The 14,166-nt window shown below is 39.5% G+C and overlaps 1 protein-coding gene across 8 annotated transcripts in view; it reads right to left on the reverse strand.

Annotated features, from left to right (window-relative positions):
• Positions 1 to 14,166, reverse strand: part of MCF2L (MCF.2 cell line derived transforming sequence like) — a 146,421-nt gene that overhangs the window by 51,810 nt on the left and 80,445 nt on the right. For all 8 annotated transcript variants that reach the window (XM_042809599.1, XM_042809598.1, XM_042809605.1 and 5 more), the window contains 2 exons: positions 9,651 to 9,734; positions 3,147 to 3,261 (listed from right to left, as the gene is read on the reverse strand). In XM_042809599.1, coding sequence (XP_042665533.1) covers positions 3,147 to 3,261; positions 9,651 to 9,734 — 199 coding nt within the window. The remainder of the gene's footprint in view (positions 1 to 3,146; positions 3,262 to 9,650; positions 9,735 to 14,166) is intronic.

Below are 14,166 nucleotides of genomic sequence, written 5' to 3' on the forward strand. Positions count from 1 at the left end.
CATTCAGACAATGAGTTTTGAGTTATTGCTGCCAACCCCTTGCTGTGATCTGGAATCCTGTGTGAGGCCAAGTGGCACTAATAGCTTAGCACACTTTACAAGCAACTGGCTCCAGACATACCTATTGCTCTACAGGGCTTTTCACAGAAAAGCTAATTTTCTCTAAGTCAGAATAACCAAAAGACTCGTGTATTTCATAAACTAAATGACATCAATCTGTAGAGCATTCCATGCACAAAAGCTGAGCTGCATAGGTATGCTTCATGTCAATCTGTATAACTTAGATCTTTTTTAATAAGCTTACTAGATAAACAAATGATTAACTAACCGCTTCCATCTCTCAAAAACAGTTTTCTAAGCATCAAAAACAGCCTTCATGATTTTAGCCCTTGTAAACCAAGTTAACAGCAAAAATCCTGCAGTAAGTAACCTTTAACATCATCACAAATGCCAACAAATAATTTTACAACACTGCCATCTTTGGGGTATTTGCAGCCAATAGCTTATCATTAGGGGAAGATGAACAGAAAAATGAACAGAATGCCTACTCCTAGATTTTTCATTAATGAAAACGTGCTCCCATCAAACCAATGCTCTGCGACACACTCAGTGCTTCCCCTGCACCAGATGTTGTTTGCTGATCAGAATTTCCCACACAAACCCACTTGACGAAGAAGTTCTGCAGGCCATGATAAAGTGCCTTACGAAGGACTTTCAGAAAGAGAAAATGCAACTTCAGTACATAATTATTTCGTAATAACAATGTTCAAGAAAGGTGCTATCAAGGGAGGCTTACCACCATACACTTTAAACAACACAAGGATAAACAAAGAAAGTGAGGCTGACTGTTGGCTTGCAGCTCTTCTCCCTGATTTATGTAGATGTTAATAAGGTGTTAACAGGAGGGCACAGGAAGCAGGTCCTACAAGTAATTAAGAGGGAAGACCTTTACAAGACCGAAGTTATAACTCTTCATGCACATTCAGTAAACAAAGGCACCCACGTGCACGAGGGACACATGCCACGATTACTTTCAGACATGAGTTCAGCATGGCCCATGCTGAACAGCGTTGAATGTTGTCAGTGAAAAGAATGAGAAAAAGCAGCTTTAGACCAACATAGTGTGTTACACAACTTGTGTTTAAGAGTTTTTAACCTGGCAGAGTGACACAGTCCATTTTGGGAAAGGCATAAAGGAGATCTCTTGAGTCATACAATAGCTGAGAGCTTCCTGAGATGCTTTAACATCCCACTCAAAGAGCCAGACCTAAATTCAGAACAGGTAGCTCAGGGTTTTGTACAGCCAGGTCTCAAAAACCTCCACAGATGAAGGCTGTCTACCTCAAAGCCTTATTACTCTCCCAGCAACAAACCAATGATCCAATTTACCCAATTAGCTGCCCTCCTGCCGAGGCTGTAATGACTCAATTTGGATATAAGAGTGCTGGGGAAAGGCTGTAGAAAGTGTTGCTGAAGGTAAAAGGTATATACAGCTTCCTCTTATTTATGCATCTAGATATTTCACCACAGAAATAGGATGATCAAGCACAATTTTCCATTGTTTTGTTCATGCTAGCTACTTCCCAGCACTTTCTTCTTTCTTGTGACTATAAATGTGTTTTAAGAGGACTCACTCTATAAACTTCCTGACAGAGTAAAGCAAGGTCAGTTAGCCTACAGTGCTTCAGAACATTATTCTCAGCCTTTGCAAAGATGAATGTAATATTTGCTTTTCCCCGGACACCACAGACTGCCTCTGATCACTAAAACCTTTAAAAGATGATAAAGAATAGCCTTGCTATATTACTGGCCAGCACCACAGATACTTCAGATGCAGCTTAGATTATCCCATAGCCTGCACTTAGGTCAAATATTTTCAAGAGATCCTGGAGATCCTCATTTATTTCTAGACGTTCTCCTCCTTGAACACTTTCTCTAAGAATACAGGCCTGGAAGATTCTGTCAGAGAAGACTGAAACAAAGAATTCATTAAGTATTTTAGACACATCCATGTTGGCAACTGCTAATATATTCAGCCCATTCATCACAGGTGCATATTTTCTTTGTTCATTCCAATACTGTTCATGCAGCAGAATGATTTTCTCTATGGGAGCAGGGTGTGTGGGGCTTGGGGGCTTGATATCCTCATTCCTTGTTCTTCAGCTCCAGGTGCATTGGGACATTCCTGAAACCACCCCTATGTGTTTGGGCAATGTTTCTGTATTTGTCCTTTGTAGCTTGTCACTACATTCGTCTCCCGCATGCTGCCTTTGCACTGCAGCAAAAAGTTGCAAGTTTCCTATTTAGCCCAGACAGTATCTCAGTGGGTGTCTTCATTTTTCAAGACATAGCATTATTGTGCTTTGACGTTGCTTGTCCTTAAAAATCTCACAGCTTTCAACCACAGATTTACTCTTCAGAATTGGCTTCCACTGAATTACACCTACCAGTTCCCTGAACAAGCCAAAATTTAGGGTCTGTATTCCACTCTACTACTTGCCTTCCTCACCTCTAACAGGATCTTGAATGTCACTGTTTTGTTCCCTGACTGATTTTCAACAGAACCACAGGTTTTGACGAGTGGTTGATCGACAGTACTACCATGCCCTCTAAGACAATTGAGTTTAATTGCAGGACCGGATTAGCACCACCACTCAAATTTTTGGAAGTGCTACAGGAACTGTACATTCAGTATGATAATGAAATGGAACAGAAATAGTTAGGACAAATCCCCACACGTAACTGTGGAGTTCTGCTTCACACTGTGTAACATTTTGAGTAACATCCAGGAATTAGCAACTTCTGCCAAAACTGTGTTTTCAATTAAAACACAGAACATTGCACTCTAGGATCCAGAATGCAAAGAAATGAAAAAAAGAGCACAACTTCTATCACAACATCTTTATCCATGCCTACAAGGAAGTAATTTTTTTCTTGGCCTGATGAACTGTAAATAGCACTATATATAATTAATCTAAATGCTACATTAGACAGTTCACACTTAATCAAAACTCTCAGTTACTCTGCACCAGCCACATTTGCTTCTGCTTTAAATACTAAGCCTGACTTTCTCCCTATAATGCAAATGACTGAAAAAAAGAAATATTTTATCAGATAAGAGAATTTTCTACCAGACAGGTGCTTACCTTGGGATGCTGGTCAGGTAGGTCAGGACATTCTGGAACTCCTTCTCAGGGATCTCACTGAAAGCTGGGTAGTCTGGAAAGGTGATAACAGGGCATCCATCTCCCCCTCTTCCACCTACAAAAGAAACAAGCAGCAAGTGTGTTTACACTTCGGTCCTTTTATCTAGTCTGCAATTTGCCAATATTTAAACTACTGTACTTCTTGTTCTCTTTAAGCAGTGCTCAGATTGGACGCTATGTATTCTGAATAAGCGAGTCTTCTGAGCTTAGAAAGTTTTATAGGTAAGGACTTGTTGCAGCACATGGGATTTTTTTCCCCATGTACGTTGTTTCATGTGAACACAGTTCAGACACCAGGTGGCAGTGCATCTTTCATTTGATAAGCGTTAAATGCAAGTAAATACAACCCATCTGGAGAAAAACAACTGATTTAGGAAAAAAAAAATATTCAGAATTAAGCAGGCAAATCTTTATCTTGAACCAAACTCTACCTTCGCAACTTGAATAATTCCTGCAAGCCTCTCCTCTGCTCTGCTTTCAGGACAGTATAGAAGAGGTGGCAAAACAAGCTAAAGGAAGATATTTTAAATGAGGTTTCCTGTTCAGCTTCTCAGACTACCTACATCTGGTAAAGCAAAGCCAAGCATCTACACTACAGCATGGTTGCTGAGCAGATAGATCACCTAATCTGTACTTTTCTGACACTTGCACCACAGCTTGTTAAATGCACTTCACACGCGTTTTTATATGCCACAATACAGTGTCATTATTATTATTGTTCTTTTTTAAGGTCATGCTAATACTTAAGCAAATATCTTCACAGAACTACACTGGACACAGGAGCTGTTGAACTGTAGCAGCTGCATGAATTTCACAGCTGGGGGAGTTGTGGAGACAGTGCTGGAAAATTATCTTTGCTCGGCAATTTGAAAAAAAGAAGAAAAACAGAGAGAAATGACTGTGACAAAATGATAAGTATATATTTTGCGGCTTTGAACTTTGCCCATTTTGTATAAATCCATTGTAAAATGTATTACTAGCACTATTTGATCATGAGAGCAAGTGCCTCTGCATCCAGCCTCAACAGAAAAAGAAGAAATACTAGAACTCAGACTTATTTGATAAAAGAAAGCACCATTTCCCTCTGAAGCCACAAGTAATTGCAATAGCACAAACGATATCCTTCTGTTAATACACAGTGAATCTGACTTGCATCTACTTGGTTGCAGGCAATATGGCGCTCCACCATGCAGCTCTTGAAGTCAAAGATCAGAAAATAGTGCGCTTTGGATTCATTTAAGCAATAATAAAATGCAACTGTTAGATAAATCTTGAGTTTGCAAACACAACCTTTATGACACATCCAGACACTGCAACACTAAGTTAAGGGAGCTACTTTTAGCTACACAGATGCTCACAGCACAAACCTAAGTTAAAAAACAACAACAGGGGTTGTTATTGTTTTCATTTTGCTCTATCTGTGTTCTAGGGAACAATGCATTTTCCTCTCTCATTTCTTCTGAAAGCATTTTTCAGGCACGTTAATGAACGTTGCCTACAGAGTGTCCTGCTCTTTCTAGAATACCTATATTTAGTTATCATTATACATTATTTTTAGTTTTCCCCTGGTTACTTGCTTTGTTCTATAAACTCCTATGAATAGGCCATATGAAACAAAAGAAAAAGAACAATACGTTTGGCTGGACATGGCCTCAAAGCAGAACCATGGAGCGTGACTTCTGGGAAGTTCCCAGACCACCACTAATTGTCAAGGGGAAATGCAGAGCCATCCTGCCTTGACAAAGCCTATAAATTTTCAGTTTCTAGTGTACTCATCATTTGTTATCATGGGTGGGGATGACTCTATCCTGTGTGTTAGTACCCAGTTGAGCACCAATACTCCTGTATTTTCCTGATTTAATGCTTGGACACACCTATACCTCCCAGGGCTGCTTGAATGCTTCTCATCACCAGAGTCTCACTGCTGCAAAGAGCTTATTTGATGTGTTCTTAATAAATACTACAGAATTTCAGCTTTAACATCTCAGTGCAGAAAGTGATTTCTTGACATAACAACTTGAAATAGATGATACTGCAACTGGAAGTACACTGCTGCAAGTGAGAGACATGCTGCTCTAGAAAGCACTGGCTTCCTGCAAATGAGCATCATGTTTCTGGTAAGGAATTTCTCCTTTCTAAATACATTACTCAAGTAATTGGAGTACTCAGAGCATCTGAAATTAAGAGTAGACTTAATTAAGTAGTGGATAAAAGCACATCCTTTGCAAAGGAAAAAATAAAGAGAAGCAAGAAGTAATTGTTAAAAATATCTGCTCCTCGAAATGAGAGGCAAGGTTTGTTTACATTAATTCCAAAGCTGCATTTTGTCCAGGCTGATCAGCAGTAAGGATACCAGCTTAGAAAGGAGAGGTTTTCTCATTATTTTTTTTTTTTTAAATCTCTACAGACTAAGAGTTCAGTGTTCTGAATGTTAAGTTGCAGTCAAGTCTGTACCTGAGTGAGACAAACTGCTATGTTTCTACCTCTTCTACTGTCGATACATAATGTACAGACTGAATGTCATATGGGCAACAAAACACATGTTTAAATTTAAAAATAAATGCTACTATACGATGCTGAATTCACACAAGTTCAAACAATTTTACAGACTCAGCGCCCATGGAGCAGTTTAACAAGGGAGGTATTTCCACATCATTTCCACAGAAAAGAGCAAAAGCAGTGATAATGAAATAAGGTTAAAGAGAGCAAGGAGAAACGTGTCATCCACAAAGATAACTTAAAGGGCCAAAGCCATCAGGCATTTGAAAGCTAGTAGCAATAACAACTTCCTCAACTGCAGGAAAAACAACTATTAATAAACACGCAAGTTGCTTGAAGAACTATAAATAGCAATACATGCATATTGCATTTAATGCAAATATCTTTTTTATTTTGGAGTTGCGCAATGCTTGAAAAGGCATTCAAAGGAAAGTGAGATTAAAAAGTTGGCTCAGTAATTGCAGCGGCCCTAAGTGTCATTTGCACATTACATAACATACGTGATTTAAGATGCGCATACACAGATACCTGTCTCTCCTTTGCTCATCTACACTAACTTCATTACATATACATATAAGAAAATATAAAATACAAACGAGAGACTGTAAGCAAGATATGCATTTTCCAGAGAGTTTTGAATGAATGTTCTTATGTACCTTGAGATGATTTAAGAAAAAGAAAGAAAAGGAGGCAGAAAAGCCTTTGCTATGGAAAAGAAAAACGGTTGCACAAAAACTAACTAGAAGAAAGAGTAAGATGGGTGAAACAGTGAACTAAGTAAAAAAGGACTGTCTGTTTGTGTATGTGGAAGGGGATATCTAATACAGACAAGCAGCAACAAAAAGAGTAGCAACAACTCTTGAAAATAAAGATCTTGTTCCAAAGAAATAAAAAGCTCCAAAGAAAAAAGTAAGCTAGGCCTGAGGTAAAATATTAACATCATGTTTTTCATCTTTTCACCTTTTGCAAATAACTGATTTAAAACCTTGTCCAGAGCTTGCCCCAGTTAACTGTAGATTGAACACACAATTGCAGACACACTGCTGAGCCACAGCTGGAGCCTTCAACATCGACAGGAAGAGTAATACCTTGATGCAATTACACTTGGCTGTGTTTGCTGAAAAACTGAAGGATGAAAGTTTTGTTTTAAAATGTCAAAGTGAAATGAAAATGCATAAGTCAAATTGTCCAATAATAATAAAAAAGAATATAGCTATAGTCCATAGTAATGCAGCTGTCCTACTACAGCAGGCAAAAATAACTGAGTTAAAAGAGATATGAGCCTTGCATCTAAACTGAGTAAAATAGAATGACAAATGGCTGATCTCACTAAGCTCCACTGCACAGTAGATTTAATGAGTGCTGACGATGCTTGTGGCTGTATGAACTCAAGAATGTTAGGAGTGAAGAAACTACCATTGGACTCCATGAGACTTTTTTATTCATCTTCTGTAAACATCAGTTCTCTGCTTACTTCTGAGGGACAAAATGTAAGCACTATTTGCAATTGCCTAGATAGGCTGGTTCTTGAATGACATTATAAGCTATTTTTTTTGGCGCCAGTTTAAGAAGGAAACTTTGAAAAGCTTGGAAGCTTAGAAAGTAGAAAAAAATTGCAAGAAAAGAATTGTAGCTTAAATACCATCATTTCAAATGGAGCGTGAACACTCAACTTCATAAAGAAATTCCCATTTCCACATGATACCATCACCCTATAGAGGAAATAATCACTACCACAGACCCACACTTAGTCCAGCTTATATGGAAAGAATAAGTTATAATAAACAGTCACCAGCAAGTACAGTGAGATTTAAAGAGTTTTTGACAAGCAAAGCAGAAAATCATTTCATTCTTGGGCACCTTTTCATCTCATGCAGGAATAAACAGAGAAGAAAAGAACAGTCAGAGCCCAACTTCAGCCTAGAGACTATAACCTCCTTTATACTGAAGGAGGCAGAGTAGCTCTGTGAAGCTACTCGTGCTCTCCCTTTCCAGACAACACTAAGCCGAGTGGTGCAGTTGATACAATAGAAGGCAGGGATGCCATCCAGAGGGACCTGGACAGGCTCAAAAAGTAGGGACTACGTGAACCTAATGAGGTTCAACAAGGCCAGAGGGGAGAGGGAGAGAGTAAGTTCACTGCTGCACACCTGCATGAGCCTTACATACAGGAAGGCAAGAAAAAAAAACTAAAAAAATAGCCAGCAGCTCATCAGATGCCTATCAGCCTAACCAGCAAGCAGAAGCATTATCTCCCTTTACCCATTAGCAGCTAGTCATGGTCCCAGCACTGGATTGGACCAAGCTCAGCATCTGATGCCTGCAAGCACAAACACATTATTTACTTGGCAAAGTTAGTCCAAGGACATCAAAGACATTCTGTGCTATGTAATTACAACTGTGCTGATTTTAGAAACTTTTTTTTTTTTTTTAAGACTAGAAGCAGGTTCCTTTGCAGAAACAAGGCAGCAATACCGGTATGAAAACCCCTTCCAGACCTACATATGTTTAAGCCCAGCACTGAGACTACTGAGAAACTTGTGACGGTGCTGCTCACTGAAACATTGCTTTCATTAAGTTTCAGGTAGCAGATCCAATAACACCTTAGCCTAGGTGAGACCTACAAGAATTCAAGAGCACATCAGCACAGTCACACTGTGCTCCCCCATTTCCAACAAGGGCTTGGTTAGCTCAAAGACCTCTCTAGATGTACCAAACTCCTTAGTACTTCCTTCCTTATTTCCTGTGCTTTTCAACATGTTTATCAACCACCTGGATAGTGGGATAGAATGCACCCTCCATACATTTTGCTGACAACACTGAGTAGTGCAGTTGATACAATAGCAGGGAAAGATACCATCCAGAGGGACCCGGACAGGATCAAAAAGTGGGACTACATGAACCTGATCAGGTTCAACAAGGCCAAGTGCAGAGTGTGTCATGTGGATCATGGAAATCTCACATGTGTGACAGACTGGGAGAACTCCTTGAGAGTAGCTCTTTTGAGAAGGACTTGGGGGTTTCTGGTGGAAGAAAAGCTGGACATGAGTCAGTAGCGTGCTCTTGCAGCCTGGAAGGCCAACTGTATCCTGGGCTGCATCAAAAGAAGGGTGACTAGCAGGGAGACACAGGCAATTGTCCCGCTCTACTCTGCCTTCAGAGGCCCCATTAACAGTACAGGCCTGTGGCTCCCAGCACAAGAAAGTCATAGAACTGTTGGAGAAGGTCCAGAAGAGGACCATGAAAATGAACAGAGGGCTGGAGAAGAAAGAAAGGGATCTGGGCCTGTTCAGCTTAAAAAAAAGAAAAGGCTCCAGGGAGACCTCACTGTGGCCTTCCAGTACTTGAAGGGAGCTTACAAACAGGAAGAGATAAACTTTTTTCATTGTCTGATAGTTATAGAACAAGGGGGAATGGCTTTAAACTAAAAGAAGGGAATTTTATTTTAGATATCAGGAAGAAATTCTTCACTGAGAGGACAGTGAGGCTCTGGCACAGCTGCCCAGAGAAGCTGTGGTGCCCCATCCCTGAACATGCTCAAAGCCAGGTTGGATGGAGCCCTGGGCAGCTGAGCTGGCGGGGGGCAGCCTTGCCCAGGGCATAGGATGGGGCTGGGTGGACTGGGAGGTCCTTTCCAACCAATGCCATTCTATGATTCCATGATTTTCCCTCATGTAGTCTTTCCTCTGACCCTCAGTTCCACCCTACTCTACTTCATTTTCCAGGAGCCAGGATAATTTAAATTTCCATTAAGAAAAAAAGAAAGAAACAAAACTAAGAAACAAAAAATAATTTCTTTTCGTAGTAACGAGCCTTTGTAAACTATTCTGAGTTGTTCATAAAGAACAGATTTCTCTTACACATGAAAGACAGAAACTGTGAAAGCCCAGCAGGCCCATCCGTACATACAAGCGGTATCTGTATAAAGGAACATCATAGTCTTACCTGACAGATAAGCAAATTGTTTCTTTAACTGGTCATGAATATCTGCTGCATAGAGGGGAATGATATCCTGATGCATGATTTCATCTGTGGAAGAAAAAAAATGCATTGCAAAATTGTTTTGAGTAAAATTTCGCAGCAGTGAGTAAGTAAAATAAAATCAGCATTAGAACACTAACACCCAGGAAATAGCCTAATTTGGAAAAACTATGTGAAAATACTGGGAGACTTCCAAATGTTTGCCTTTTCATAAGTTTTTCATAAACTTTTCATAAAGCACATTGATAAAGAAAATTAAAAGTCGTGTGGATTTGCTGACACTTGAAAGGTATACTGCCTGTCTCTGCACCAAACATGGAGAAATTAATATTCCTTAGGAACAATCTTAAACAGTGAGTTTACGTATCAATTTTTTTATTTTTTTTTTTAAAAAAAAAAACCTTCTCAACTCATATGAAAAAGGAACAGGTACACCTTGGCACCCAGCTTGTCAGGCCTTGCTTAAGCCATCCCACACTTCTGGATGCTTACAATTGTTCCAGCACCTACGAACTTCTCAGTGGCCCTTATGGAAGGAACAGCATGCAGCTATGGAAAACATCACTGCCTTCCAAAGGGAAATTTCACTGGTGAATAACCCTTGCACTGTTCTGCATGAGGCAGGCCTGACAGGACTGGACATACAGCTCCCATGAAGTGCACATACGCATACTTAGCTGTGTAAAAGCTTTGCCTCATCTTTTATGCAGCCCTTCTATCCCAGCTTATTGGCAAGTGTAATACTTTCAATTTTCTGCCACAGAATCTGAGCCAAGGCACTTCCTCCAGAAGGAGAAGGTCAAGCAGAAACCTAAGCCTTCTGACCGCAATAAAGACCTTCATTTCCAAGGCATGACAGCGTTGCCTCATTGACTAAACTATGACCTTGTTCCGGCAAGGAAATGGTTTTACTCTTGACATGCTTAAACCCTGACTATTCTGCCTTTTTAGCCTCACTGAAAAGCAGTGGAAGAATAACCTAGCATTTTTTACTGCTCGGTTTGGAACATGTCTTTAAATCTACCATTACATAAAAACGTTTTTTTTTTTGTTTGTAATGTACATTAAGTGTCATTAAGATACACTCACTTCTAACACTCAACCACAGAAAATGTACTCAATGCATAGAAAATGTAAGTAAAAATATACAGACATAGTATAGAGATAAATGTTACCAGACCTGAAGTACAAGCTGATCAAGCAGAAGTACTGCTTGATTCTAGAGGACAGGATTTATCCCTACTGAGACCTTTGAAATGTCAAAAAAGCAGGGATTTCCCTGTCATTTCTATGAGCGATTCTCCAGTGTGCACAATTCTAAGAAATATGATTATTTGAGAACAGCTCCCAGAAATGTGCAGTTACTTCTTCCAGATAAGCACTAACTTATACTGGGAAACAGAACTTCTCTGTTCCCTTCCTGCCAGCCCAACAGTGGAGCAGCTGTGATCACTGTCAAGGTCACACCAATCAGAGCTATTTTTCTGCATCCGGTGAACTGCTGCTTGAACCAGAAGACCTCTGCATACCACACTGTCAGATCCCTAAGTGGTTAGGTCTAGCTGTCAAGTTACATTTCTCCAAGACCTTCAGTTACATCATCACCTTAATGTCTTAAAGGAAAAAGTAGAAACAGACCTTTTACAAGTTTAATCTCAAATGGCCAACTCATTTCTGTTTCCCTCTCCAGGGTCAACAGATTTTTTTTTTTTCTTTTCTTTAAATGTAAGTGATTTTAAATATGAAGAGCTTACCCACAGCAGTGCTTAATAAGTCAAAGCCAGCCCCTGATTCCGCAGATCAGTCCCTACAAGCGGGACTTTTACCTGAACACACTGTATGATAGGATCAATGTCAACTTTTTCAGTGGGTGATAGGAAAAAGGAGAAAAATGCAAGCACCCTGTAATGCACTTCTAGTCACAGGCAGAAGTAATTTTTCCTATTATCACATAAGCACATTATACATATATACATATATATACACACACATATTGAATACATAGGTAAATATCTGACGCATAACATTCAAGTACGCAAGACATTCATAAGTCAAGGAAATGTGTCTGATAGACATAATGTTCAATAAAGATCACTACTTCCTGGCATGCCTGCATGATCTGTCACATCACTGTCCCAACTCGTGCCATGCAAATACATGAGCACTGTTTTGGTTGTCCCCTGTTCTCTGTGACAGAACCAACAGCTTTTGCAACTAGCACAGCCTTGAGATCAAACACTTTCACTGAAAGCACAGTACTTTCCTTCCCAAAGTTTAAGTCTCACTTTAAAGTCACACGTAACAGCCAGAGTGCCTGCACACAGACTGACAGCCTCCTGGAGCCTGTCCTGCTGCATTCCCTCTGCCACAGCACTGCCCCTCACCTGATGCTTGCTTGTTTGCTTTCACAGCAGGCTTCAGGAAGTGGACTGTGTGTTAAGATCAGGGCTAACCTGCAATAATTCAAGAAAATTGAGATAACAAATAGTGTAAAACGAAGTGAGAAAATGAAACTCTGGAAACTTGCAAGCTGTCAGCGTTCAGCAGCCTGATGTACTTGATGCACTTGAACCCGGCAGCAGTGATAGGCTAAGAAAACCACAAAAGCTCATGGCAAAGGATGTAGAGCAAGCATATGCACTTGAATGAACAGTAACCATCAAAAACTAAAGACTTAAAAACCGAGAACATCCATGAGACTAAGAAAGCTAATAAGCTTGTATGAAAGTCATGAGTCAGGGAATTTGCTTTTGCCTCTCTATTATGTTTGGTGTAAATTTTACCTACAGTATTACAATATCCTTCTTTCCGTATGCCACCTAATGGATAAAAACTAATCTTCTAAATCCAAAAAGTTATGCATGCTAATAGCACAATTGAACAGAACTAAAAGATACAGCCTTGAAGTTACAGTGACAAGTGAAAAGTAGCAGTTGCGTGTTCACCACTCTTACTGGTGATAGGAAAACAATAAAAAAGAAAAAAACACCTGTTAAGTTATATCTACTAAAGAATAAAAGTTATCATATATTTAGCTGAAGAACAACAAACTTGCCCTTCTACAGCTGATAAAGGGAAGCCAAAAATGCGAATGCAGTAGATGATACAACAGCTGCAATGCAAAAGCCAAAGTGCCCCAAATACACTAATGTGACTGGATTTATTTTGATACTACAACACCCAAGCCAAGTTTCATTGAAATGAAAGTCTTCTCGTCTGTCCACTTTGCAGCTGTGTGGACTGCAGTTTACACAGATGTTCCCCAAACATCCTCCTCGTGAGTGCCATTAAAACAGTTTGACAAGCTATGACATAAAGTTTATATACACTACAGAGCTACAGAGCTCAATATGGACTGCAAAGCCTTCGTAGGACATTAAGTTCTGCATCTTATCACTTCGTAATCTTTATGCAGTACAGGCAAGAAAATACTAATTGCTTCAGTGCTATGCTTCAGCATTCTGCTTAGCCAGAAGTTAGACTTATTGCTGCTTGGGGTAAGTTTTTTCTTTTTCTTATAGGACATTAGCAGGATTCACTTTTGAACTTCTTACCCCAGGCATCTACACTGTAAGAAGATCACTACTGAAAAGACTTGCCATTGACAATAATTAATAAAACATTCCTCAGCCTTTGAAAGCTACCCTGTAAGTTTACTCAAGAGTATTGCATTTTGGATTTAATATTATATATAATATCTGTTGTTCATTCTTGTTTGCATTGCCATGTTCAATCTTATTAAGATTATCTGCCAATAAGGATTGAAAAGTGAATTTAATAGTCATTTTTATGTTTTCTGATGAGCTAAATTGAATTATTTAAGAAAGAAAAACTGTTAAAGCATTTTCCAGAAGCCTCAGAAGTGAGGAGGATGGTTGTCAAGTCACTACTCATGCTTATAAGAACAATTAATTCTCCCCGGTCTCCTCTGGAGGCTGCCCTCCCAAGAGCTCTTCCCATGAATTTTGACAGAAATCTCTGCCAGCTCTCCCCTCTCCAACATTCTGTGTCCTTTCAGGGAAAAAGCCCTGAAATTATATATAAAGGAAGTAATGTGGGACAATTAGAATTCCCCCAAAATAAAGAGTTATTCAAAAGTTGGAGTTCAATCTGACTTTGCAGGAAGTTTCTCCATTAATACATGGATACATGGTGTCCTTAGTAGAAGTAGAAGGCAATAGAAGCTTGCACATGCTGAGCAATCTACAAGGACACATGCTCCTTTGGTTCACAGCTGGAGAAAATGATATTTAAATCCTTTAAATTTCTATGATATCCTTTAAACAGAGAACCCGCCACCTGCTCTGCTCTTCAGGGACTATTTTTACTTTAGTGAAGCTAATTAAGTGCATATTAAAATAGTTACTAAAGAAATCTGTTTTCTAAGGAATTTTTAAGGGCCACTTACATGAAATAATACTCATGCAGACCATGACTATTTTTAATTTTACACTGACTCTCTAACACTGTTTTCAAACAG

This window comes from Centrocercus urophasianus, unplaced genomic scaffold, assembly GCF_019232065.1.
Source record: "Centrocercus urophasianus isolate 14NV4802_14NV808 unplaced genomic scaffold, USGS_Curo_1.0 seq_12, whole genome shotgun sequence".
Taxonomy (NCBI): Eukaryota; Metazoa; Chordata; class Aves; order Galliformes; family Phasianidae; genus Centrocercus; species Centrocercus urophasianus.